Source organism: Diabrotica undecimpunctata, chromosome 1, assembly GCF_040954645.1.
Source record: "Diabrotica undecimpunctata isolate CICGRU chromosome 1, icDiaUnde3, whole genome shotgun sequence".
Lineage (NCBI taxonomy): Eukaryota > Metazoa > Arthropoda > Insecta > Coleoptera > Chrysomelidae > Diabrotica > Diabrotica undecimpunctata.
In genome coordinates, this window is record NC_092803.1 from 24689393 (window position 1) to 24714614 (window position 25222).

At 35.0% G+C, this 25222-nt stretch overlaps 1 protein-coding gene across 1 annotated transcript; it reads left to right on the forward strand.

Annotated features, from left to right (window-relative positions):
- Positions 1-22987: 22987 nt before the first annotated feature.
- On the forward strand, positions 22988-25016 carry LOC140446568 (coiled-coil domain-containing protein 115). The gene has a single exon (XM_072539132.1). It carries the CDS (start codon positions 23089-23091, stop codon positions 23728-23730), a length of 642 nt encoding a protein of 213 aa, XP_072395233.1. The 5' UTR covers positions 22988-23088; the 3' UTR covers positions 23731-25016.
- Positions 25017-25222: the final 206 nt, after the last annotated feature.

Below are 25222 nucleotides of genomic sequence, written 5' to 3' on the forward strand. Positions count from 1 at the left end.
ATCTTTGAAGACTTGGAAGTGGCCAGATAAAGCAGATATTGGAAAATACGATTGGGATGACGTTATTATATGAGATTATAAACGCTTCTTTACTAATCTTATTTTTTAATTTGCAGTTTCTGTTTCATGAAGAATTATGTTTAGAAATATATTAATATATTAGTTTTGATTTGTTCAGTTTTACTAAACACTTTAAATGTAAGTTTATAGACTCTTTACTGTAATGGCATTAAATACAAGTTGTTAGCTGCAAACTGTGTATAATTTGTTCATAAACCTTATCTGTTATACGAGACGATACCTTAATACCTTACATTGAGACTGGTTTCAAATCCGCTCAATTTAAATGATTGTTTGAGGTTTCTGTGATAAGTGTAAAGATATGCAATCAGGGCCAGATAGCCCACAATGATTTCTACCAGCTCTTATGAGATTTTAGGCTGGCTGCTCCAATAACCCCTGTTAATTGAGGTAACTGGACCCACCGTACGTACAATTTTATTATTTATTTTATTATTATTGTAATACTTTTAATCAATTAAGGTTCCATATATTTAAATAGTATTAAATAAAGGTTATGTTTTTATACAAATAGTTTAAAATTTACTTATACTTTGATCATTAGGTAACTAAAAATCTGAGCCGAACGCAGATATGTTGTAAAATCATGATCCAATTACCCCACCTTGCCCTAATTATTTTAATAAGAGCGTTATTTTATAGTATGGCAACAAACATATTGTATTGTACGAAAATAAAGTTTTAAAAAACAAAGTTTTCAGGAAAATAAAATTAATTAATAGAAAAAAAAGATGTTTTTAATCATTATTACGTATTTTAATATTTTTATTAATATTTCCGACATATTTTAAAAGGAGGGCAAGTCAATAATTATTATTGAAGTTATCTTACAACTTTTTCTGCAAAATTCAGAATACCACCTCACACATCCAAATGCAGTCGTTTTTTCACAGATCCGCCCGGTGTAAAGAAAATACAATTCATTTCAGAAACCACTGAATATTTCAGTGTCACTAATTTTCCAACCGTCAAAACACCATATGCGTCGAATATTTCTCCTAGATGATTTAAGCGAGCGAAAGATACCCCAAATAAGGGCTGGAAACTTAAACAAAATGAATAATTTGAAGTTGTTAATCATCGTGATTGTTTATCTTTCGCTGTGATTCTGGTTTACCAAACACTTTGCCAGATGAACTCTGAGTGAACGCGAAGACGGAATGATTTGTTTCTTTTCGGTTCAAGAACTTAAGTAAATATTCGATTTGTTATTGGGCCAATTAATTAGACGGATTTTTCTAGTATTAGATGGTATACTTCGAACTAAATATATACCACCTTGGTTTTTCCTAATAACTAGATAAAATGGTATTTATTAGATCCTATTTGAGTAAAATAAAGCCACCAATTGTTTTTTAAAGCCTTATAATAGTAATTTACGTAACAATTTCCGAAAGGGATATTTTACGAGACGAGTAGGAAGTTTCCAACTCGTGTCTGGAATCCTGCGAGTCTCATAAAATTATTGTTGGATCGTGTTACGTACCGTATTTTTTCTGCAGACATTTTGTATGTTAATAAGAAAATTTGGATCAACTTTACTTATGAACTTTTATTAAACACTTTAAAGTTACTTTCGTGAATTTAACATTATAAAAATCTACTTATGAATATTAATAACACAATTATAACAATTATTTACATTGATATTGTTAGGAATATTAACAGAAGTGGCAGTATTGAAATTAGTGTTAGATGTGTCAGTACTTTTACTATTTTTTAAGATATTAACTTGGTTGCGGCCATTTTCAATTTGTAAAGCTATGTGAATTTTATTTCTTAAAGAATTTGCTACGTATCCCTCTGCTACATTACTTGATTTCCATCCTCCGTGTCTTTTCAAGTTGATTATAGTACCACCACTATCAGCCATTAAAGTGGTCAAGCTCCTTCGTAGACAGTGCTTGGTGTATTCTTTGGGATGCGGTAATTTAAGAAATTCAGTAATAGTGCAGGCGATTTTTCCAAAAGTGTGAATACCAATAGGTTGTATAGTATACCTTCCATTTTTGTAGTATACAAATAATCTACGATGCGGTGTGTTTGCTTGACGTAATGACAAATATTTTCTGTATAAAGAAATGTTATTTTCTCCAATAACTAAAGGTTCTTTCCATGTTCGTTTTAGAATTAGGAATTTTAATCACTAACATGGTTATCTTATTTTCTATATCATCTAAACTCACTTTTCAAAGTTCCTCACGACTACAAGCGCCTGCCAAACCAATTATTAATGCAAACTAAAATTTACAAAAAAAAATAATAAAAAAAAAAGAAATTAGATCTAATTATGTAACCTTTGTCATTAAATAGATCTTATCTGCAGCATCTGATAAAAATGCATCTATATCTTCTTTATTCAATACTTTCGTTTTTTTGGTTTGTAACCGATGGATTTTCTTTTATAGAAAGCAATAACTTTTATCGATTTAAATACCTGGGATATACAGTAAATGATAAGTGAAACTCAGACGTAGAGATTAAGATCCGAATTGAAATAGCAATATCCAAATTCATCAAAATGAGAAAGCTCTTAAGCAACCGCCACCTAAGCATTAACCTCCGATGGCCTGCCACGAAATGCTACGTACTCTCTACGCTACTTTACGGAGTTGAAGGGTGGGCGTTAACAGCTTCTTCTTCTTCTTCTAATGGCGCTACAACCCTTTGTGAGTCTTGGCCTGCTTAACAATGTTCTTCCATTCTGCCCTGTCGGATACTTTCCTTCGCCACTGCCTGATGTTCATGGTTTTAAGATCCCTCTCTACGTCGTCTATCCATCTTTTACGGGGCCTTCCTCTTGTTCTGTTTCCTTGGGGCTTCCATCTCTGGATTACTTTTACAGCTCGATTATCTGGCATTCTTTCTAGGTGACCAAGCCAGTTTAGTCTTTGTGACTTTACAAATCTGACAATATCTGCGCTCTGCATTAGTTCATCCAGCTCGTGATTCATTTTAATTCTCCACGAACCATCGCTGCATTGGGTTGGTCCAAATATCTTCCTTAGTATTTTGCGCTCAAATATTCTCAGTTGATTTTCATCAGTGGTTGAGAGGGTCCACGTTTCACATCCATATGTGACCACTGGTCTAATTACTGTTTTGTAGATTCTCAGCTTAGACTCACGATTCAGTAACTTACTTTTCATTAAGTCTTTGTATGCATAAAAGCACTTATTACCGCTAAGAATCCGTGCTTGTATTTCTTGACTGATGTTGTTGTTGTCATTTATTATTGAGCCTAGGTAGGGAAAAGTGGAGGCATATTTGTAGGTATGGTTGTCTACCTTCAGATTCTCATGTTCATTCGATTTTGTGCACTCCATATATTTTGTTTTGCTTTCATTTATATATAGACCAAACGTAGCAGCTTCTCGTTTCAGTTCTATAACTTTTTCGCTTAATACACTTTTGTTGCGGCTTATTATGGCAACATCATCCGCATATGCGCATATTTGCATAGATCTTGTATTAATACAGCCGTTTATATCCAGTTTTCTAACAACAGCTTCTAAAGTTAGATTAAAAAGTGTTGTTGATAAGGCATCCCCTTGTCTAACTCCATTTTCAATATCAAAGGCCTGCGTCATATCTCCATCTATTTTCACCATAGCTTTGGAACCCTCCAGAGTCATTCGTATAAGTTTAACCAACTTATTGGGTATCCCTAACATAGATAGTTGCTTTAACATCTTTTGTCGATCTACTCCATCAAACGCCTGTTTGAAATCGATATACAAGTTGTAAATAGGTATGTTATATTCAACACATTTTTCATGTATACCTCTTAACATATGTATTTGGTCAATAGTTGACCTCTTTGGTCTGAAGCCACATTGGTATTCACCAATAATCTCCTCCGAAAACGATTCCAGGCGGCTATATATAATTCCTGATAATATCTTGTAGATGACATTTAAAACTGTTATGCCCCTATAATTTTTGCAGAGTCGTTTGTCTCCCCCTTTGTACATAGGAAGTATGATTCCCACTTTCCAATCTTCTGGGATGACTTCTAGTGTCCATATGCGGTCGATTAGTTTATGGATACGCCTCCATAGCGCATGCCCACCATTCTTTATCAGTTCTGCAGTTATTCCATCTGTGCCAGGTGCTTTGTTATTTTTTAGATGTTTTATGACGTTTATCGTTTCTTCCAATGTTGGTTGCTCAACTAGTTGTTCTGCTGTGTGGTGAATTATCTCTTCATCTTCGTTTTGTTCTTTTTCTGGGTTTAACAGCTCTTGAAAATGCTCCTTCCACCTTTTCATTATTTCCTCTTTCTCGCTGATAATTGCCCCATTTTTGTCCTTGCAAACTGTTGATCTTGTTATGTATCCTTGGGTGCATTGCTTGATTTCCTTGTAAAATTTTCTAGCCTCTCTTCTGTTATTATAATCTGTAATTTGTTGTATTTTTCTATTCAACATTTCTCTCTTTTTCCTTCTGCATATTTTCTTTGCATCTTTTCTGAGTTCTTCATATGCCTTTCTATTCGATCGGGAATCCCTTTGTAGACATTTCTGTCTAGCTATATTTTTGCTATTTATTACTTGTTGGCAATCTTGGTCAAACCATTCCTCGTTTCTTTGGCTTGAGGTTTCACCTAATGTTTCCTTTGCCATATTTGTAATTGTCGTTTTGATGATATTCCATTCATCTTCAATGTTGTTTTGTTCTCCTCTTTCACTTAATATTACTTTTATTTTCTGCTGGTACTCATTCTTCTTTTTAGGATTTTTAAACATATATGTATTCCATTTTCTTTGTTTGGCGCCTTTCTCTTTTCTTACCATTGATATTCTTTGTTTTATCTTCGATATAACCAAGAAATGGTCCGAATCGCAATTTGCGCCTCTATATGTTCTAACATCTGTTACGGAGGTTGCCCACCGCTTAGATATTAATATGTGATCAATTTGATTAAATTTATTAGTACCAGGTATCATCCAGGTTCCTTTATGAATATTTTTATGAGGAAAACACGTACTAACAACTCTTAGTTTGTTTGCCATTGCCAACTGTGCCACTCTCATACCGTTGTTGCTGGTAATATCATGTAAACTATGCTTACCAAAGGATTCTGCATATATTTTCTCTTTTCCCAGCTTCGCGTTCATATCACCCAGAACTATAACTGCATCTCTCTTCGGTGCGTTTTCACATTCTACTTGTAGTTGGTCAACAGCAGCAAATATAAAGAAGTTAGCGGCTCTAGAAATGTGGCTGTATCGACGCATACTGAGAATACCTTGGACAGACAGAGTGACCAACACAAAGGTATTAAGACGAATGGGTAAAGAGGTGAAATTGTTAACAACTGTTAAAAGAAGGAAAGCGTCATACCTGGGCCATGTGTTCCGTAATGATAAGTACAGTCCGATACAGCTTATCGTGGAAGGCAAGATTCCACGGTTTGGGCAGAAAGAAGAAATCCTGGCTGAGAAACTTGAGAGAATGGTTTCAAATACCAGAAGCTGCGAACATAATACATGCGGCAAAAAACAGAGAAACCTATCGTTTGTCGCTAGGTCGCCAACCTTCGGTAGAAGACGGAACATAAAGAAGAAGAATAACTTTTGGATAGCGGCTCAGATCTATATTATTTTTAATGTTAAGTGTGGACTTAAGCATCGAGTAGTTGCTCCAAAGTCTTGATGGCTTCAATATACAGTGGTACCTCGACATACGAGTGTAATTCGTTCTGTAATCTTGCTCGTATGTCAAATTTCTCGTATATCAAAGCAATTTTCCCCATTTAAATTAACTGAAATGTCATTAAACCGTTCCAGTCCCCAAAAAACACAAAAGTTATTTTTGTTAAGTGTTTTTAAATAAGAAAAATGTATTTAAAAGAAGAAACATTTATTTATAAGTAACAAAACATACATACATATTCTGTAAAAGCATAAGAAAACGTAGTGCTTACGGAAGCGCTTAATTTTCGTCAGCGGTCTTCGCTTTTATCGTCACACTTTATCTGTAGATCGTTTAAAAACACTGTCCAAGGATGTTTGTTTCTTTCTCCCTTTCAGAATATTGCGGAAATGTGTTATGCAAGTTTCGTTGAACAACACCGATGGACGACCAGTTGTCACTTTTTCAGGTTGATTTTTATCCACGAATTCTGCAACTTTCTCCCACATTCGCAGGATCTCCTTTATATCTCTTGTAGAGACGTCGTCCAATTCTGGCTCCTCTTTATTTAAAACTAATTTTTTGTTGAACCACCCTATGAATGTAGTTCGTCTAACTCCTCGGTTGTCAGCTCCTGAGACTCTTCTCCGACAAGTTTGTTCACATCTCTTTCTTCCACCTCCAGGCTCATGGATTTTCCAAGAGAAACAATCTCATCTACCACTGACACTTCAGGTTCCCGTCCTTCGCAGTCCCTTTCATCTACAGCCTCAGACCACTGCTTCGTCATGCAGAGGTTAAGGTCCTTGTTGTAACACCTAGCCAGGCTCAATAATTCTTAGGCATATTACTAAAGTGGTTAAAGTGATCTTTGCAGAACTCTCGAAGGGTAAGGTTTGGGTTCTCCGTCACCTTAAAGCAGCGCCGAAAAATGTGCTTGGTATACAACTTCTTAAAATTAGAAATCACTTACTGATCCATGGGCTGCAAGATAGGAGTGGTGTTGACTGGTAGGTAGAGAATCTATATAAACTTGAAATCTTGGAGTAAATCATCTTCGAGATATGGTGCGTGAGAAGGGGCATTATCGAGGATAAGAAGGATTTGCATGGGTAGGTTGTTTTGCTGTTGATATTTTTTAACACCAGGTGCAAACACTGGAAGAGGTTTGATTTTACAGTCGCCACTCGCATTGGCGCAAAGCAGTAGAGTTAATCTATCTTTCATAGGCTAATGACCTGGTATCGTCTTCTCCTCTGTCGTTATGTAAGTCCTATTCGGCATCTTTTTCCAGAAAAGCCCTGTCTCGTCACAGTTGAAGACTTGCTGGGAGATGTATGCATTGACTTCTATCAGCTCGAAAAACGTTTTGATGTAAATGTAAACCTCAGCTGCTTTCACATCCAAACTTGCTGCCTCACTATGTTATGAGTCTTCTGATTCATCATTTGTGAAAGTGTGTGGGATCTGCTTCAGCAACTCTTCGTAACTCGTTCGTGCCTTCTCACATATGATGCTTTGTGTTAAGGTTCCTCCTTGAAGCTGCTTTTCTGTCTATCCCACCACGTATATCCTCGCCAAGTCAGTTACTCGTACACCTTACTCATGTTTTTCAATGATTTCACGTTTTAGTTCAATAGCCATCATCTTCTTCTTTGAACCCATGGTTGTAAAAATAAATTTAATAATGTACAAAAAGCACAAAACGCGAACCCAACTTATCAACAATACTTCGAAAATGAGGGAAACAAGACAACAAGACAGACTGAGGTATATAGTAAAAATTTACACAGTGTAAATTACACCGACATCGAGAGTGCAATATGGTTAGTATTAGAATCCGAATTTTTGTCGGATTTAATTCCCAATGACCATTTAATTTGTCGATCCAAGTAATAGTCACGTACAGATCGGTAAAATGATCTTTATGTCGAGGCCGTAAAGATCTATTACCAGTAAAACTACTTTTTATTTACAAAGCAAATTAAAAGTAGCCAAATAAGAAGTATGAATTTGACTAAAAACCGATTCCTCGTATCTCAAATCTTGCGCTCTCATCTTAAAAACAAAATATCGCTCGCTCCGCGGCTCGTATCTCAAAACACTCTTATATTAGGGCGCTCGTATATCGTTGTACCACTGTATTAGATTTTTCCATTAGATATACAAGAATGACTTCTTCAGTTATAATATGTACATTTTTATCATTGCTCCATTTTTGAAATAAATCGTAGACCAATTCATACCTATTTCTTGACTTTATCGGCAATAATTCATAAATAGCGGCTTTTGCAGTTTCCCTAATCTCATCTGGAATCATTTCGGCCTCACTTTCACTGCTGATTTCCATTTTTTGGAATAGAAAACCAAAAAACTGAGCGAAAACACACGAATCTTAAATGATAAGCGTTGTCATAAAATACAAAGTTGATGTTATTGTCAAAGCTGTTACCTAGCCACCCAAAATCGTCCCGAAAATGAAAAAATTACTCCCGAAAGTAGCTACTTTCGGTACGTGTTATGTAAAATGGTACTTTCGGTTTAATAAATCATACTGAAAGTTTTATTTTCGGTACGGCTGCAGAAAAAACTAATTTACCAAAAAACTTGGATTTAAAATTTAAATGTTTTCGTACTCTCCGTCAATTCTTAACATTAATGCTTAAAATGTCTTTATGGTTTTCTATCTAAAATTTATTATTTAATCTTAAAAAACATGATTTTAAAAGTCTTGAAACTGTCATACACCTTTGATGTCTCAATCTAGCAAACAAAAGAAGAAAGTGTTTAATATCATTTTTCCTTCGCCGTAAATCAGCTATCTTAAGTGCACAATAGCTTTATAATAACCGAAACGGTTACTACGTGCCGCCTGCTACTGATTCCTAGAACCTGAAGATGTCTATCTACTGCATTATCTACGGATTTTTTGAAAGCAATCGAAACGACCGAATGGCTATTACATGTTTAGGGCCATTCACGATAGTGATAAATAGAAAAACAGACACTTATGAGTGATACAGGAAGTAAAAAACATGTAGGACATTGATATTCGGGGTGGTTTTTAGAAGGTATGTATGTGGAGGGTGATAAAATGGAATTTTTGATAGATGATTTGTCGAAATATGTATAATTATTAACTACAGGGCCAAGAATAATATAGACAATGTCTATTTGTGCGATTTAATATTCTTCATAATATTCGTTTATTACATGTCTCTATATCCTGATCTTTCAAAAGCGTTAAAAACAAAAAAAAAACAAAAATGTCTATCTCACTGGAAATTGTCGAGAAAAGTTTAGTCAATTTTGATAAAAAATCAATCAGAACTAAATGAATTTATCAGAAATTGTGATATTGCTAACGAATCTGTCCCCGATAAAACTGATTTTCTTTTTTTGCTGCCACTTTAATTGATACCGGTGATTTTGAAAATTGGCCTGATCTAAAAACACATCTTGAAATATACTTCGAAAAACGTACTAGCACACAATGGAAACTCGAGTTAAATTCCTGGAAAAAGATTTCAAAGAGAACGTTCTTTCCTATGCCAGCAGAATCAAAACATTATAAGTCAAAGTTATCAATTCTCTAGACTCCAATCTCACAGGTGGATGAAAAAAAAACGTTTTCTTAAAAGTCCAGCTTTCCTTCTTCTTCTTTAAGTTCTATCTTCTATCGAAGAATGGAAATCATCATGGCTATGCGGACTCTGTTGACTGCCGCTCTAAAAAGTTCTGCACTACTACATTCAAACCATTCCCTTAAGTTCTTAAGCCAGGATATTCTTCTTCTTTCCACATTTCGCTTTCCTCGGATTTTGCCTTGCATAATAAGTTGTAATAATGCGTATTTTTGCCCTCTCATCACTTGTCCTAAGTACTCAAGTTTTCTTCTTTTGATAATTAATATTATTTCCGCCTCATTTCCTATCCTTCTAGTTACTTCCATATTTGACATTCTTTGAATCCATGATATTCGTAGGATTCTTCTGTAACACCAAAATTCAAAGGCGGCCAACTTATTCAGATGGACTTGTTTTAGTGTCCACGCTTCCAAGCCATAAAGAAGAGTAGAGAACACGTAACATCGAAGCATTCTCAGGCGTAGTTCTAACCTTATATCCCGACAACAAAGAAAGAGTATCCAGCTTTCCAGTACTCGTTTAAGCAAGCTGTTTTCCATGAAAAAGGAGTCCCACTGGGTCCAATACGGTTTAACTACTGATAATTACTAAGCATATGTTTGATATTTCTTGACAAGACAGTCGGCGGTTTTTTTCTTTCCATTTTCAAATTTTCTGTAACTTTTCTGAATTTTCTAAAACTGAATCTTTCTCTTGTTCTTTTGTGATCTTAGTAGGCGTCCACTCGTCATTGACCACCGTTATTTTTATCACTGCTGCTTCCTTGGATTCTGTTTTTTTTGCAGTTGGAACATACTGCTGGGCATGGCCTTCTACAGGGAGAATCAGCATTCATGTGGCTATATTGAAATCGTATTCTTGGAATCGTTCAATCCATCTGACTATCTGACCCTATGGATTCTAAAACATTTCTCTTAAGGACATCTGCATTAAATTCGGTTCGGATTAAAAACTTGCTTCCCTAGAGATATTAATGGAAACGTTCTACTGATTTCCCTACTGCTAAAAATTCTCTTCTGGTGACGCAGTAATTTCGCTTATGTTTTGAAAGCTCCTCCTCCTCAATCTTTTCTCCTTCGTAAGGATTTAGTGGCGCCATGTAATTTGTTTGACTATTTCTGTCCAGTTATCTATCTCCTGTGCGTGTTGTTTTGCTTCGGAGAATGAGTAACCAGTCATGTCCTTTATATGGTCCGACTATCGTACTGGAGATCTTCCTCTCGATCTTTTACACGCTACGTTACCTTCAAATATCATTCGCTCCATACCTTCCCTTCTTCTAGTTATATGTCCACAATATCTCAGTATATTTTGGTTGATAGTTGATGAGTCTAGTTTTTACGTTAAGTTCTACTAGAATTGAGTTATTTGTGCGGTCCATGGTATGCGCAACATTCTACGGTGGACTCACATTTCAAATGCCATTATACGCTTTGAATCGGCTTTTCTTATTGTCCAAGTTTCTGAAGCATAGGTAGCGATAGGAAATATCAATGCTCGAACAAGGCGTAATTTTATGTTCTTTGTTGAAAGCACTTTACTAAAATATCCAAGGACTTGTTCCTGTCCGCCTTCAGTCTGAAATAGTACTCCTCCAATCTTCATATTACTTGCATCTGTATCTGAGATAAACTTTACTTCTGGCAGTGGATACCTTAATATTCGTGGTGTGCACTTCTTGGTTTTTAACATTAATTGGGCAGCTTGAAGTCGACTAAAAACAATATGTCGATTATGTCGTCTAAATACAACAGGCACGTTAGATTCTCTAATCTCTTACTTTCTCTTATGATCGACCACACGTTTTTTTTTTCTCGTTATATAAAACCTCTCTATTTCCCTTTCTTTTAGTGCATATTTTTCATTATCTAGCATTACTTTCATTAATAGTGAATCTAGTTTTTGTATCTGTTCTTTAAGTCCTCTTATGTATCTTCATGAGCATCGTCATTTTCCAACAGCTGATGAAGTTGTTGCATCCTTATATTTATTTGTCTAATTTTTGTCGACGGTGTTGTACAAAACAGATATGGAACAGACGAACCAGAAATCCAAAGAAGAATAGTAAAGGGAAATAAAGCTTATTTTTCACTCGATCATGTGTTTCGCTCCAAAAACACACTCTGGAGATCGAAAATCAAGTTCTACAAAACTATTATCACACCAATAGTTTGTTATGCATGCGAGACATGGGTGATGACAGAAGACACAATAAGAAAACCGGAAGTCTTCGAAAGAAAAGTCATAAGAAAGATATTTGGACCTATTAACGAAAACGGAATATGGAGATCCAGGTACAACCATAAACTCTACCAACTGTTCAAAGAGACACCGATCTCAGAATTCGTTAAACTTCAGAGACTTCGCTGGGCTGGTCATGTAGTAAGAATGGAGACAGAAAGATTGCCGAAAAGAGCCCTAGATTATAAAATGCAGGGCTCAAGACCAAAAGGAAGGCCACATAGATGGGAGGATGAAGTGGCAGCGGACGCGCAAAATTTGCTAGACGTGAGAGCGTGGAGAAGATCGGCGCGGGACCGGCAAGGTTGGTGGCATAGTTTGGAGGAGGCCAAAGCTCGATTTGGGCTGTAGCGCCATTGGAAAGAGAGTGAGTTGTATAAAACTTTAATAAATTCTTCCGGTTGTGAACTATTATTGAATATTTAGAAACGCCCGTTCTATATCATTATGTTGATCGCCAAACACACTCCATGATTCCTCTAATGATTCCAAGCGAGTATTCAGATATTCTTTGGTTCTTTTTTTTTAGATTTTTTTTATATTGGTCACGAAACGGTTACTACTATTTCCAAGTTTTTCTTGTTCTTAATATAGATTTTGAATTTCAATCTAAACTTAACCTTGCAACTCAACAAAACAGAAAATAGTTTAATCTACCTTAAAATAACAAACAAGAATTGACTTTCGTTAAAACAACATGTAAGTATAAATAAATATTTTTATTATCAAATTACCAATTAGTACTACATAAATATTTTACAAAGAATGTATTAGCATATTAGCTTTGTAATTAATTAGTTAAATATCTCGCCAATATCAAATATCAATTATCAGTTAGAATCAATTACTTTATTACTAAAGTATTTAGATTTATACTCAATTAATTAAACATATCACAAATAGCAATTATCTAATTGGAATAACATTTTCTATGTATCAAAAAATGCAGTATTGTAATGAGAATAAATATTGAAAACCACATTTATCTCGAGATTATTCGGTCTGTTACTGGATGGGACTGAAGACACTCTGGGTGATATTTTCTTCTTTCAGCCTGTAATCGAACAAAATTTGGAAGCTATTTTTTTTCCTTCTGCTTGCAAATTAGTAGAATATACTTTTTTGTGACCTTAGCACTTAGCTATTTAGCCAGATATGCGTTGAGAAATAAATAAATGAAAAATTCTTCTTCTTTTTACGGTGTCTATCTGTTTCTTATGTTGGCGATCAGCATAGCGAGTTGTAATAAGCCATATCTGTGTTCATTGCTCATAACATGGCCAAGATATTCTAATTTGCGCTCTTTGATTGTGTTAGTGATCTCGCATTCCTTGCCCATTACATAGGACCTCAATATTGGTCACACAATCCTTCCATGAAATTCGTAAGATGCACCTGTTACATCGAAGGCCTCGAGCTTTCCTAAAGAAGCTTCCGAGAGCGTCCATGCCTCTATTCCGTATAATAATGTAGAGAATACATAGCATCTGATGACAGAGATTTTGGTAGTAAGTGGTAAATCGTGACTTCTAAAAAAAGACTTCATCTTTACGAACGCTGATCTTGCGTTCAAATGAAAAATTACTAATATTAATATTCTAATATAATTAATAGGTAAAAAAATAAAAAGTGTATCTCTATACTAATAGTTGCTAGTGCAAAAAGTGTATCTATTTGAGTCAAAAAACCTCATAAAAATCCCTATAACTAAATCAAACAAAAAGAGAAAATAATAGCAAGATAAAACAATAATCACTAAAGACAAGATACTTGCTTTTTGTTCAGGGACCCATCAGGACATTTGTTTAAGACATTACTAGAATTGGATATGGATAGGAAGGTAAATATCAATTGGGTTAAAAAGAAAGGTTAGTGAGATTAGCTAAGATTGACTGCAGGCACAACTTTTGTATTATTTATAAATTTAATCAGACAATCATACACTCTTGCATCATTAGTAGCCAATAAGTTATTTATTTGGCACGGAAGAAATATTTGCAGAGCTTGCAAGTTGTTTAAAAGAGTTCCTGAATGCTGAAAATATTTGGAACACTTAAAAAATATGGTTAAGATCTCCTTGTTAAGGAGGAGTTCTATTCCCTCTACTTTGGGCAACCTTGGCAGATGATCTCCTCAGAAATCCGTCCACAGAAGTCTTTTATTGTCTAGGATATGCTGACGATATAGCAATCGTTATCAGGGCAGGTTTGCTCAGGTGGTGTCTGAGAGAATGCAAGCAGCCCTAAATATAGTTGACGACTGGTGTAAACAAGAGAGACTCATAGTCAATGTTCAGAAAACACAAATCGTCAACTTCACCAAAAAACAGCACTATAATGCCTAAAACCACCAGTGCTGGAAAGAACAGAGATTTCATTTGCCAAAGAAACAAGATACCTTGGGGTATATTTTGATCATAGGCTTACATGGAATACTCACATTCTGAAAACCACATAGAAAGCTACTATGTCCCTGGGCAGATGTAGAAGAATAAGCGGTAAGAATTGGGGACTTAACCCCAAAATGACTCTATGGTTATACACAAGGATTATTAGACCCATGATAACCTATGGCTCGGTGACGTGGTAGACAAAGACGCAGCAAGTGGAAGCAATAAGGCTGCTAGGTAAAAGGCCTAGCCCACCTTTGTGTATTACCTAGCAGCCAAACAAAGATTGTCCTCGAAAATCACGTGATGACAAAGTAAAATGTGTCAATTGTAACGGTGACCACCCGGCTAACTATAGAGGATGCCAAGTTCACATTCAACTACAGCAGAAGCTATATTCTACACTAAGAGAGAAAAGAATCATGCAACCACCTATTCAAACAAATAATTCTCAACAAATACAACCTGATTTAACCTATGCTCAAATAGTCAACAAAAATCAACCACAGTGTAGCTATAACAACCAAGCAATACCAGGACCTAACCAACCTAATAACAACTTAGTAAAGCTGGAAGAAATGATGCAAAAACTCATGGAGCAAATGGGCACAATGCTTAATTTGCTTACTACTGTCATTAATAAGATCGCTTAATGGCTTCACAACCAAAATATCAAATAGTAGTCTAGAACGCAAATGGCCTTTATCAACGGGCTAAAGAACTTAAAACATTCAAACTTAATCAAAATATTAATATAATTTTAATTTCCGAGACTCACTTTACAGACAAACACTACATGCGGATACACCCAGACGGTAGATCTCACGGTGGAAGCGCCATAATTATACGTGATTCTATTAAACACTCCGAAAGGGAAAAATATAACAAAGACTACCTTCAAGCAACCAGCTTAACAATTGAGGAAGCACACGGCCCAATAACAATATCTACACACCTAAACATGCCATGAAAAAAGAACATTTCCTAGAATATTTCAACGCTCTAGAGAACATATTCATTGCAGGTGGAGATTATAATTCAAAACATCCGATGTGGGGCTCTAGACTAACAACACCAATAGGCAGAGAATTAGCTAAAGCAATGTTAGAAAATAACCTGCAAAAAATCTCTACTGGCGAACCGCCGGCTGACTTAAACAAAATACCTGATGCCGTTATCATCAGACCACTCACCGTTTATAATCACAATCTTCGAAAAAATCTTAAACAAAGTACATCACCCAACTTTGCATAACACCAAGACTAACTGGTCCCAATTTAGAGAAAAACTAGACAGCCTGATCTCACTAAATCTGTCCTTGAAAAATGAACTCCAACTAGAATCAGCTGTAGATAACCTAACAAAAAGCATACAAATTGCTGCATGGTATACGACTGCCAGCTACGAACCATCTCCAAACAGAAATAATGTGTATCCCACAATTAAACAAAAAATTTCAGAAAAACGACAATCATGGAATTCAAGAATATTTAGAAAATTTAACACCGACTGAAGCTACATATTACTCACTCTGGAAATCCACGACGAAACTCAAACGGCCACAATAGCATAACCCACCAATCAAAGATGAGGCAAACAACTGGGATAGGAACGACAACGAAAAAGCTGATCTTTTTGGCAATCACCTTCAAAAAGTATTCACGTCATACCCTTCTACAGTATCTACAGAGGAAGAAACAGAACTAACCAGATTCCTAACAGCATCGTTTCAAATGCATCTGCCCGACACGAAATTACAGCCAACCAAGTAAAACAAACAGTAAATGAAGTCAACATCAAAAAAGCCCCTGGATTTGATCTAATCTCTGGCAAGATTCTAAAAGAAGTCTCGAATAAGTGCATAAAACTAATAACCTTTATATTTAATGCAATCCTGCGCCTAAACTACTTCCCTAGTTCATGGAAAGTGGAACAAATCATAATAATACTTAAACCCGGAAAAAGACCGGAAAATGCATCTTCATACTGGCCTATAAGCCTTTTGCTTATGCTTAGCAAAGTCTTTGAAAAAATGTACGTAAAAAGGTTAAAAACGATAATAGACGAACATAAAATAATTCCAGAACATCAATTCGGTTTCCGAGACAAACACGGAACCATAGAACAAGTGCATAGGCTAGTCAACCAAATAAACAAGGATTTTAACGCCAAAAGATTGTTCTGCTGCTTTCCTTGACATATCTCAGGCTTTTGACAAGGTGTGGCACATAGGACTATAAATAAAATTAAAGAAGCTCCTACCCTATCCTCACTTCCAGCTCTTAAAATCCTACATAGAAAATAGACACTTCCTGGTGAAGCACGGCACCGAGCACACTAAGATATATCCTATTCACTTAGGCATCCTACAAGGCAGCGTTCTCGGCCCAATTCTATATCTTTTATACACAGCGGACAGTCTAACATCTAGTACAACTACTGTTGCAACGTATGCAGATGACACTGCTATCATGGATTCCCACACAGATCCATCAACAGCATCAAGAAATCTTCAATCAAACCATAGATCTATATCACAATAGATCTGAAAAGGTCGCAGTGGAATAGGCCAAAAGGCCACCTCTCTAAATCTAATCTAATCTAAATAAGAGGAAGAAAGAGGTGCGATCTCTTTTTCTTTTTTCATCTACCCTGTTTATGCAATTCCTCATAGTTTCTATTATCATTGAGTCGAGTCGTTCTGTCAATGGCGGTTGGTATCTTCTTCTCTTTATCATCCATTCTCACCTAGATGCTTAAAACTATTACTTTTCAAAATCATTTTACCACATTGTATATTAGTAATTCCATCTTCAATATATAACGCAAACAACAAAGAATAATATAGACATCATATCCCCATTAATTGAAATTGACTAATTGAAACACCTTCAACTATTTCTTTTATTTCAAATGCCACGCATACATTAATTAGTACTGAATAATTTTAACACATATTTTCTGAAATCGTTATTCTGTATGGAAAAATAGGCAAACATGATAAATATTTCGCAATGTTATTTCTAATTGCGTATTAGTGTTTTCAAACTGCTGGTACTCACGATATCTTCCAAGGTTTGTCCTTAAATCTTGATTTATCACGTAGAATAGAGTGTATTTTAAAAGGTAGTTAGCGGGAGACACTGCTGAAGTCCAAATGGGCGAATTTAAACAATGGATTTGTGTTTCGTTTAGTTAAAAGTGGTTTAACTATTATAATTAACAATTTTTACCTAAAATTCAATAAATTATCTGAAGTTTGTGATTTCTTTTCTAAGTTTAACTTTTTTCTTCGAAAGTTTATTTTCATGTTAACAGTTTATCAAATATGAAAACTACTGCACCTCATCGCCTACAAGTCCTTGGACTTTATATAAGAACTCCAGAATGTGTTTCTTCTCTCTGATTCGTAAGCTTTCATTTTGTCGGATGGCAGGACGCCCATGGCGAAAAGATAGGTACGCAACGTTGTGTTTGTAGGTGTAAGTTTCTTTACAAGGGATTGTTATTGTTACCGTCATAATTCTTGTTTTATAGCCCAAATGGCAGCTATGAAAACACACATTTGAACAATGGAAGAGTTACTTAGTAGCAAATGCTCACACTGCTCTATAGATTAATTCAGTCGCTATAGAGATGTGACGTTCGAATCGTTATTTAGGAATGGATCGTTGAGTATTACATTGATGTCTAGAATATGTATTTACGTATTGCAAGACTGTCCTAATGATTAATCTGTGATATAATAAGTAACCTCCTTTGAAATGAAAAACAACTTTTTCCAGAAAATTATTTGTTGTATTCTATATAGTCTCCTTTTAGGTCAATATAATAATTCCAGCGATTTTTGAACTTTGTATAATATGATTCTGGAAGCTCCGCAAAAAAAAGGTTTGTTTCGCCAATTATCTCTTTGTTCGAGCTGATTTTATTATTTACGAACCATCTCTTACGATTTGGAAACACATATTAATCAGCCAAATCAGAAGAATAAGCCAATTTTTGGCATTGTTATAACGCTCTTGTAAGCTGATGCATTGTCTTGGAGAAACAATACTTTTTTCTTCTGCTTATGGGACCATTTCTTACTGAGTTCCTGCTCCATATTCTAAGTGGGACTGGATCCACGTTTCGTTAACGGTTACTAATCGATGCCAAAAGTCCGACGAATTGCTCTTCATAAAATCCAAACACTACTGAGAAACGCTCGCACGATCGTGTTTTTAGTCAATGGTTCGCAAACGTGGCACTCATCGGCACGAGATTTTTTTCATATTCAAACCTTTTTTCAAAATATGACTAGTGCACTCTTTACTAATTCTTGTGGCGTCGCCAATTTACGTACCTTTATTTTACGATCAACTGAAACCATTTCATACACTCTCTTCATGTTGCAGTTTCGCAAATTGTAATTTGCAAACTATGTGAATAAAAAAAATTAGCAAAGTTCACCACCCGCTGCAAGTATTAAGCAGCATTGCCGCTCTTGCCTACAATTCCGGCGGTGGTGGGAGCCCCTATCTGGATTTCCGATTTACAGTCATCCGGAGATGAATTTTGCAATCTAAACTATCTTTATCTGCTGGGAGAAAGACGCCTCTTCTATACGTGGTAGCAGCTGCTAGTAAAGAAGCCTGCTATCACTCTAAGCTGATTCCCGCAGTACTTCAGCCATATTAGCGCATGTTCGTCAAATATACGTTTTGACATGTGCTTGACTGGGTATACTTTCCTAGTGAGAGTTACGTTATGTTCGTATCCTGACTTTTCCAGTTACGAATGGGCAAACAAGCTACGGCCAGTTATGGATAAGTATGGGGCTATGGGGAAGTATTTTGTAGCTGATCTTCTTTTGGCAAGTTCATCAGATCGTTCATTGCTGTTTATTTTCCGATGACATGAAAACCTGTTACACTAGTATATATTCCTCTAGTCTATTGAGCTCTTCACGGCATTCCCACACTACCCTAGAGTCCACTTTAGGGCTTCTAAGAGCCTATTTAGGCGCTTGACTATCAGTACATATAATGGTCCGCCTCACTTCGAAAGCGCTCATGTTAATTTCTCCTATACAATTCAAGATTGTATTCTGAATTGCCTGGAATATGAAGGTATATTTCCTAGTGGAACAGAAATGTTTACACTACTACTGAATATACCTAAACCCCACCAATCTCCAGTTTTAGATCCTTCTGTGTACCAAGTGCATCTAACCCTGTAGTCTGGATTGTGTGGTTTCTCTACCCCATCCTTCTCGTTGGTAGATATCAACTTGGAAATGTCTATATTTGAGTACTATATAGTTAAAAGTTATCACCCATTCGATATCGCTAATTTCATTAATGTTATTACTATGTGCCGATCTAAAAATTACGTTGCTCAGGATTTCTTGCAGTATATAATATCCCATTCTCGCCTCGCCTATTACAACGATGTGCAGTGCAGGAAGATCAGTAGGGCCTCTATAAGTACTGTTGGTGTGCTCCTCAACGTCCCATGGATGAGTACTTCCAAGTACCATTCTGTAATTCTAAGGCAGGAAAGACTATGCAATTTGCTTGTTTGAAAATTACACGTTTTGGCTTCACCTTTGACCACCATAACACTGACGCATACGTAATTTTCGGTTTCACCACCATGTAAACACTTCTGGTTTTAAACGCCACATTTTTCAATGACTGCGTGGGGCTACCATTACCTATACTACATTCAAAACCAATATAAGCTGGAGTTCACACCCATCGATGTGGGAGTATCGTGACTTCTCAGCTTATCATTTGTTAGAAATTAATGTCTAACCAATAACAAGCGGTTTCTATAATTACATTCCTTAATTAAACACCGTTTTTAAATTACCACGAGCCGCCACTGATAAGCACACTACCTTCAGGTAGGTCTTTTTCTGAGTTTTCCCCTGTCATTCATTGAAATTCAAGGTAACAAAGCACTGACGATCCTGAACAATGAATTTTTATAGGTACATCAGTCAGAACTAAAAAATAAGTTGTAATATCATAAAGAGCTTTGGTGGCAAGTTGGACCTGCTACAAGACATTTGGAAAGACTTGTGGCCTAAAACCGAAAATGATCCTCTGGTCATATAAAACAATTATTAGGCCCATGGTCACAAACGCATCACTCGTATGGTGGCCAAAAACACAACAAACAACAGCTAACGCCAAGCTGCAAAAAGTGCAGCGGCTAGCTTGTCTGGGAATCATAGGAGCAATGTCAACATGCCCCAAAGTAACTCTAGAGGCAATGCAATTTCTTCCTTGCAATTCTGCATAAGGGTAGGGAACGTTCTATGGTATACTGATGGATATAAGATAGACAAAAGGGTAGGAGTGGGAGTTACTAGGCCCAATTTTAGGCTATCCAAATCTCTTGGAAACGCCCCAACTATCTTTTAGGCAAAAATACATAAGAATGTCTCAACCAAGATACACTTGGAGCAAAAATCTTAATTTTATCAGACAGCCAAGCTGCCTTAAAGGCTCTAAAGTCATTTACTTGTGAGTCAAAGTTGGTTTGGGACTATAAACAATTCCTCAAGGAGCTGCCGGAATGCAGCAAAGTAAGTTTGATGTGGGTGCCAGGTCACAAGGGAATTGCAGGAAATTAGGAAGCTGACGGCCTCCTTTAGCGAGCCAGGAATCGGCTCTTCTGGAGCCCATTCCAGGCTCCAGAATCCTTGTGTGAACTATGGAAAAGCCACATCAGAGAGGAACTGCGGAGCTGAGAACTCAATCAACTAAGATTACACTGGTCTAACACATCAGGACAAAGACAAGCAAAAAGGCTTATAAATGTGTCGCCTACTACAACAAACCGTCTTCTTGAAATGAGTAAAGATATCAGAATGGTCACTGGCCTTCTCACTGGTCACTGCTCTCTGAGATATCATCTTAAAAAAATGGACAAATCAGATAGTGATAACTGTCGTTTCTGTGACAATTAAAAAGAAACTGCAGAACATATATTAGGCAACTACGTAGCATTGTTCTGCAAACTACTAAAATTCCTAGGAGAGCTCAGTCTAGCGTTCTCTGGCATAGGAAAAGAGTCACCTAGGAAGCTAATTAACTGCATCAAAGGTATGCACAAAATATCTCTATAAGTCGAAGTGCGGTGAGGTTGCATGGCCTTAACGACCGCATATAATCTAATTTAATATCATAAAATAATCGTTTCAGATTTGATTGGAAGCAGCTAAATATGTGAATATGATTTAACAATATTTGACATATAGATACGAATCAATATATTCGGATCACTTCGTGGACTCAACTGAAGGCATCTCTATTCTCCAATCTAGTTTTTTACGATAAATATGAGTTTATTTAGTCTAAAAGTTCAGAGTTCATTTAGAACAGGATAATAACTTACCTACGCGTTTAATTTTATAGTGGGTATAAGGATTATCGAAGAACTGAAATACGAACTTATTGCATGCATATATTAAACGTGAATAGTATAATAAGGATGTTATAATCTAGAAAGATGTAATATTATGGTTTTATGTAGTCCAACATCTTGCTTCTACAGGGGGCATGCTGAATATATATACCTACTCCTAGATATAGAAACGAAACAGAAGAAAATGTATATATTGAAGAATGCATTATAATGTCTAAAAACTTAATAAACACCTCTACATTCTTTACCGTTCTATCATATTTGCAAAATTTGTTCATATCGCCACCTGCAAACTCTTCAAATATTTTTATTGTTTTCTCTGGTGGGTTCAATAATATAAGACAATAAAAATTTTTAATTTGATCTTTACATATGAAATTTTTGTAATAATTCAGTAGAAACGATCAACTACGATGATGATTCATACATCGCGTTGATATTTTTCCGCAAAATTCTCGCTTGATTACTAATACATACGATATATTACATATATTAACACCAACTATGTTACTGTGCCAAGTGATTCGGTTAACTCGTTAACTAGTAGCTTGGCAACTTCGAGAAGTAATAAACTACTTGTTCTACACGGCAAAAAGTTCAAGATCTTGGAACCTATTCATTGATCATCACTATAAAGTTTAATTTGACACGGATGAGGAATAGAAATTTATTAATGTAATAAATATATTTATAGCAGGACCACATGCTTTAGATCGAATTGTCGAGAAACATTAATAGAATACTTACATTGTATGTATGGTAAAAATACGGAAAGTTTCACAACCAAACAAACTCTTTTAAAATACTACAATAATTTAATGTGAATAAAAATTTGTCCGTGTACAAATCCCACAAGATTTAATAATTAAATAACTTCTCTTCTCCTGTTTAACCAATTATATTCATTTAATATTAATGCAAATATATTCAAATTATTTTTCTTTAAACCATAATAGATAATACATAAATAAGTTACGCCCTTTTAGCCCACTGCTTTTTTTCTTTTGTCTTTTTTGTATACTTTAAATCTTAATGAAATATTCATAACATTTCTTAAAAATAGGGGCTCATATGCACCACTGACCTTAATTTTTACAAACTAGTTTACAAAACTTTTATTTAAAATGTTAAGTAATCTAATAAAATTGAAAAACAAATAATAAATTTTTATGTTCACCTCTACTTGAAAGCCGAACCTGCATTGTATTTTTAAATTCAGAATATTATGGACTCTGCTCGATTTGGACTAACATCGAATAAACATTCGATTTTGCATTAAATCGAATTAAGAACGTTCAATTGTGATCAATGTCAATGTGATTGTAACTGAATACAATAAAGTTCTCAAAACATAAAGTTATATTTTACTGATATTTTGTAATTTTCAATTAAGAAAAAAGAAAATATATTTAATTTTCCCCTTTTTATATCTATTATATTTGCTCCATTGGCTATTATGTGATTTATTTTTAAAACACGCAAATCCAATTCAGTTCAGATTTGATAAGTAATATGTAATAGAACAGATGTCATTCCATAGGTTCAAGATAGAGGTGATTGTAATTCAAACGCAGGTGTCATTGTCATATGATCAGCGTCAAATCAAAACCAAATCACAGCTAAACATTGTTTTTTTTAGTTTAATCAAAGAAATTTTAACAAACATCCTATATAATGAGTGAACCACAAGATGACATGGACAAAGTCAGTGGAGTACAAGATGGCTTGTGTAAAGTGACTGAACTACAAGATGACTTGGACAAACTGAGTGAACCAGAAGATGTCTTGGAGGAAGTTAGTGAACCAGAAGATCACTTGAACGAAGTGAGTGAACCACAAGCTGAATTGGACAAAGTGTGCCAAATTTTAGATAAACTCACTTTGGACTCCTTACTTTTAGTCCAAGAACAAATCGAGCTGAAACTAAACATAGAAAATGCAATGTCTGGTGGCGAGTCACATTTAGCAAAATCAAGGTATATTTTAGGTCACAATAATGTTTCAGCTTTACAGTTACCCACAGAAAACAGTCCAGAGTTTTCTTCATGTCTAAAAGTAGTAGGAAATGACACAACATTGGGCAGAAAGTGTTATGAATTGAGAGAGATTAAAAAGACAGAAGACGAGACAGCTCAAGAACCTCTGAGGTGGTTTGGTGTGTTAGTTCCCCAAAACCTTACTTTTGCGCAGAAGATGTTCAGACAGGCTTTACAATGGAGTATTAAATCAGTAAACATTCAGAACCAGTTACTAGATACTATGCAGAGCATTAGTGATCTGAAGGAGATTAAAAATAGCCTTACTCAAGAGACTTAAATACGAGGCACATAGTTTTTGTTATATAGTGTTAAAGTTTAAAATAAATAGGTTTACTACTTATAGTATGATTATTCCAAGAACCAGTTATATTTGATAGCTTTTAACTTAAGTTTACTATATTCTATTAGATGATCCTCTTAAATTAAAGTTAAAGGTGTCAACCAAAATAGTGGGTGACTGAGACTGAGAAGAAGACATCAGAGAGAAGGTCAAAAGCTTGGTGCAATGATAATCTACTGATTCAACTCGGAAGCCTGTTGAGTTTAATATTAATTCTTATAATAGTATTAATCTTAGCTTTAATATATTATATGTACATAACATTAGTTGCTTTCTTTTTTTGTTTTTTTCCATATCCTTGTTACATTCTTTCATGCTTCTGTAAACTAAGAAAATAATTTTCAAATTGTTTAAATCCTTTTTAAATTATCAACTTTAGCAATATATTTACAATATATCCCACTTTTAGCTACTTATGCCTTCATTGGCATTGATTCTTATTACTTTTTCCTTTTATCGACAATTTATTTATAAGGACCTTGGTCTTATTTTTACATCTTTCTGGCCATTAATTTGTAAAATGTGGTCAGGGAAATATTCATTTTCATCTTAGCAATTTTCCTCTTAGTATATTTTTTGTCTAAAAAGTAAGAACTTAATGTTATTTAATTATTTTTGTTTCTACTTTATCCGTTACTTTTTCTTGTAGCCCTTGAAAAAGAATGTAAGCACATTCAAAAGCTCGAGTAATATAACAAATAATCTTCTAACAGCTCTTTTATTAACTCCAATCCACCCAAACTCAATATTGTTTTTTTTTTCAAACGGGTCAACAAAGTACTTCTTGTTTCTTTACTTTATGTATATTATGTAATTGCATTGGAATAAAATTCCACACAAACCCACAGAATAGGTATTTAAAGTAAACAAAAAAAGTTAATGTGCAGCTGATTATCATACCAAAGAATATAGACGCTTCTATATTCTTCTATAAGCGTCTATATTCTTTGATCATACCCAATACCCTAGAAAAGGCTAGGCTATGTCAATTTATGTATTATTTTAAAATCATTTTATGAGTGACAGTTCTATTTTGCATTATTTTATGAGTGTTTAAAATCGAATAGAAAAGTAATAAAAGAATTCCTGCAGAAATCCAAAATATAAATAAATCTGTATAAAAAAAAAAGCTTAAATATTAGGATATAACCAGGTTTATAAGTAAATTTAACAGGGAAGGATATAGTGAGCTCAAAAAATCTTGAAAATATTTAGGATATATGTATATGAAAAAATTATTTGGAAATGATAAAGGTCTATATTAAAATAACATTTAAAAAGAAATATATTTCCAATTATTTAAAAACAGGTTTAGTTATTGCTCGTATTAATAAATTCAATATTTCATATTTTACTTTCACAAGGCGAAAATACCTCTGTTCAATTAGTTGTCATTGTCAACTAGTTAAAATAAAAGAATTATCTGACT

What these genes read in the sequence shown, in the direction of transcription:
- LOC140446568 (XM_072539132.1), top strand. Translation starts at nt 23,089, where the DNA reads ATGAGTGAACCACAAGATGACATGGACAAAGTCAGTGGAGTACAAGAT.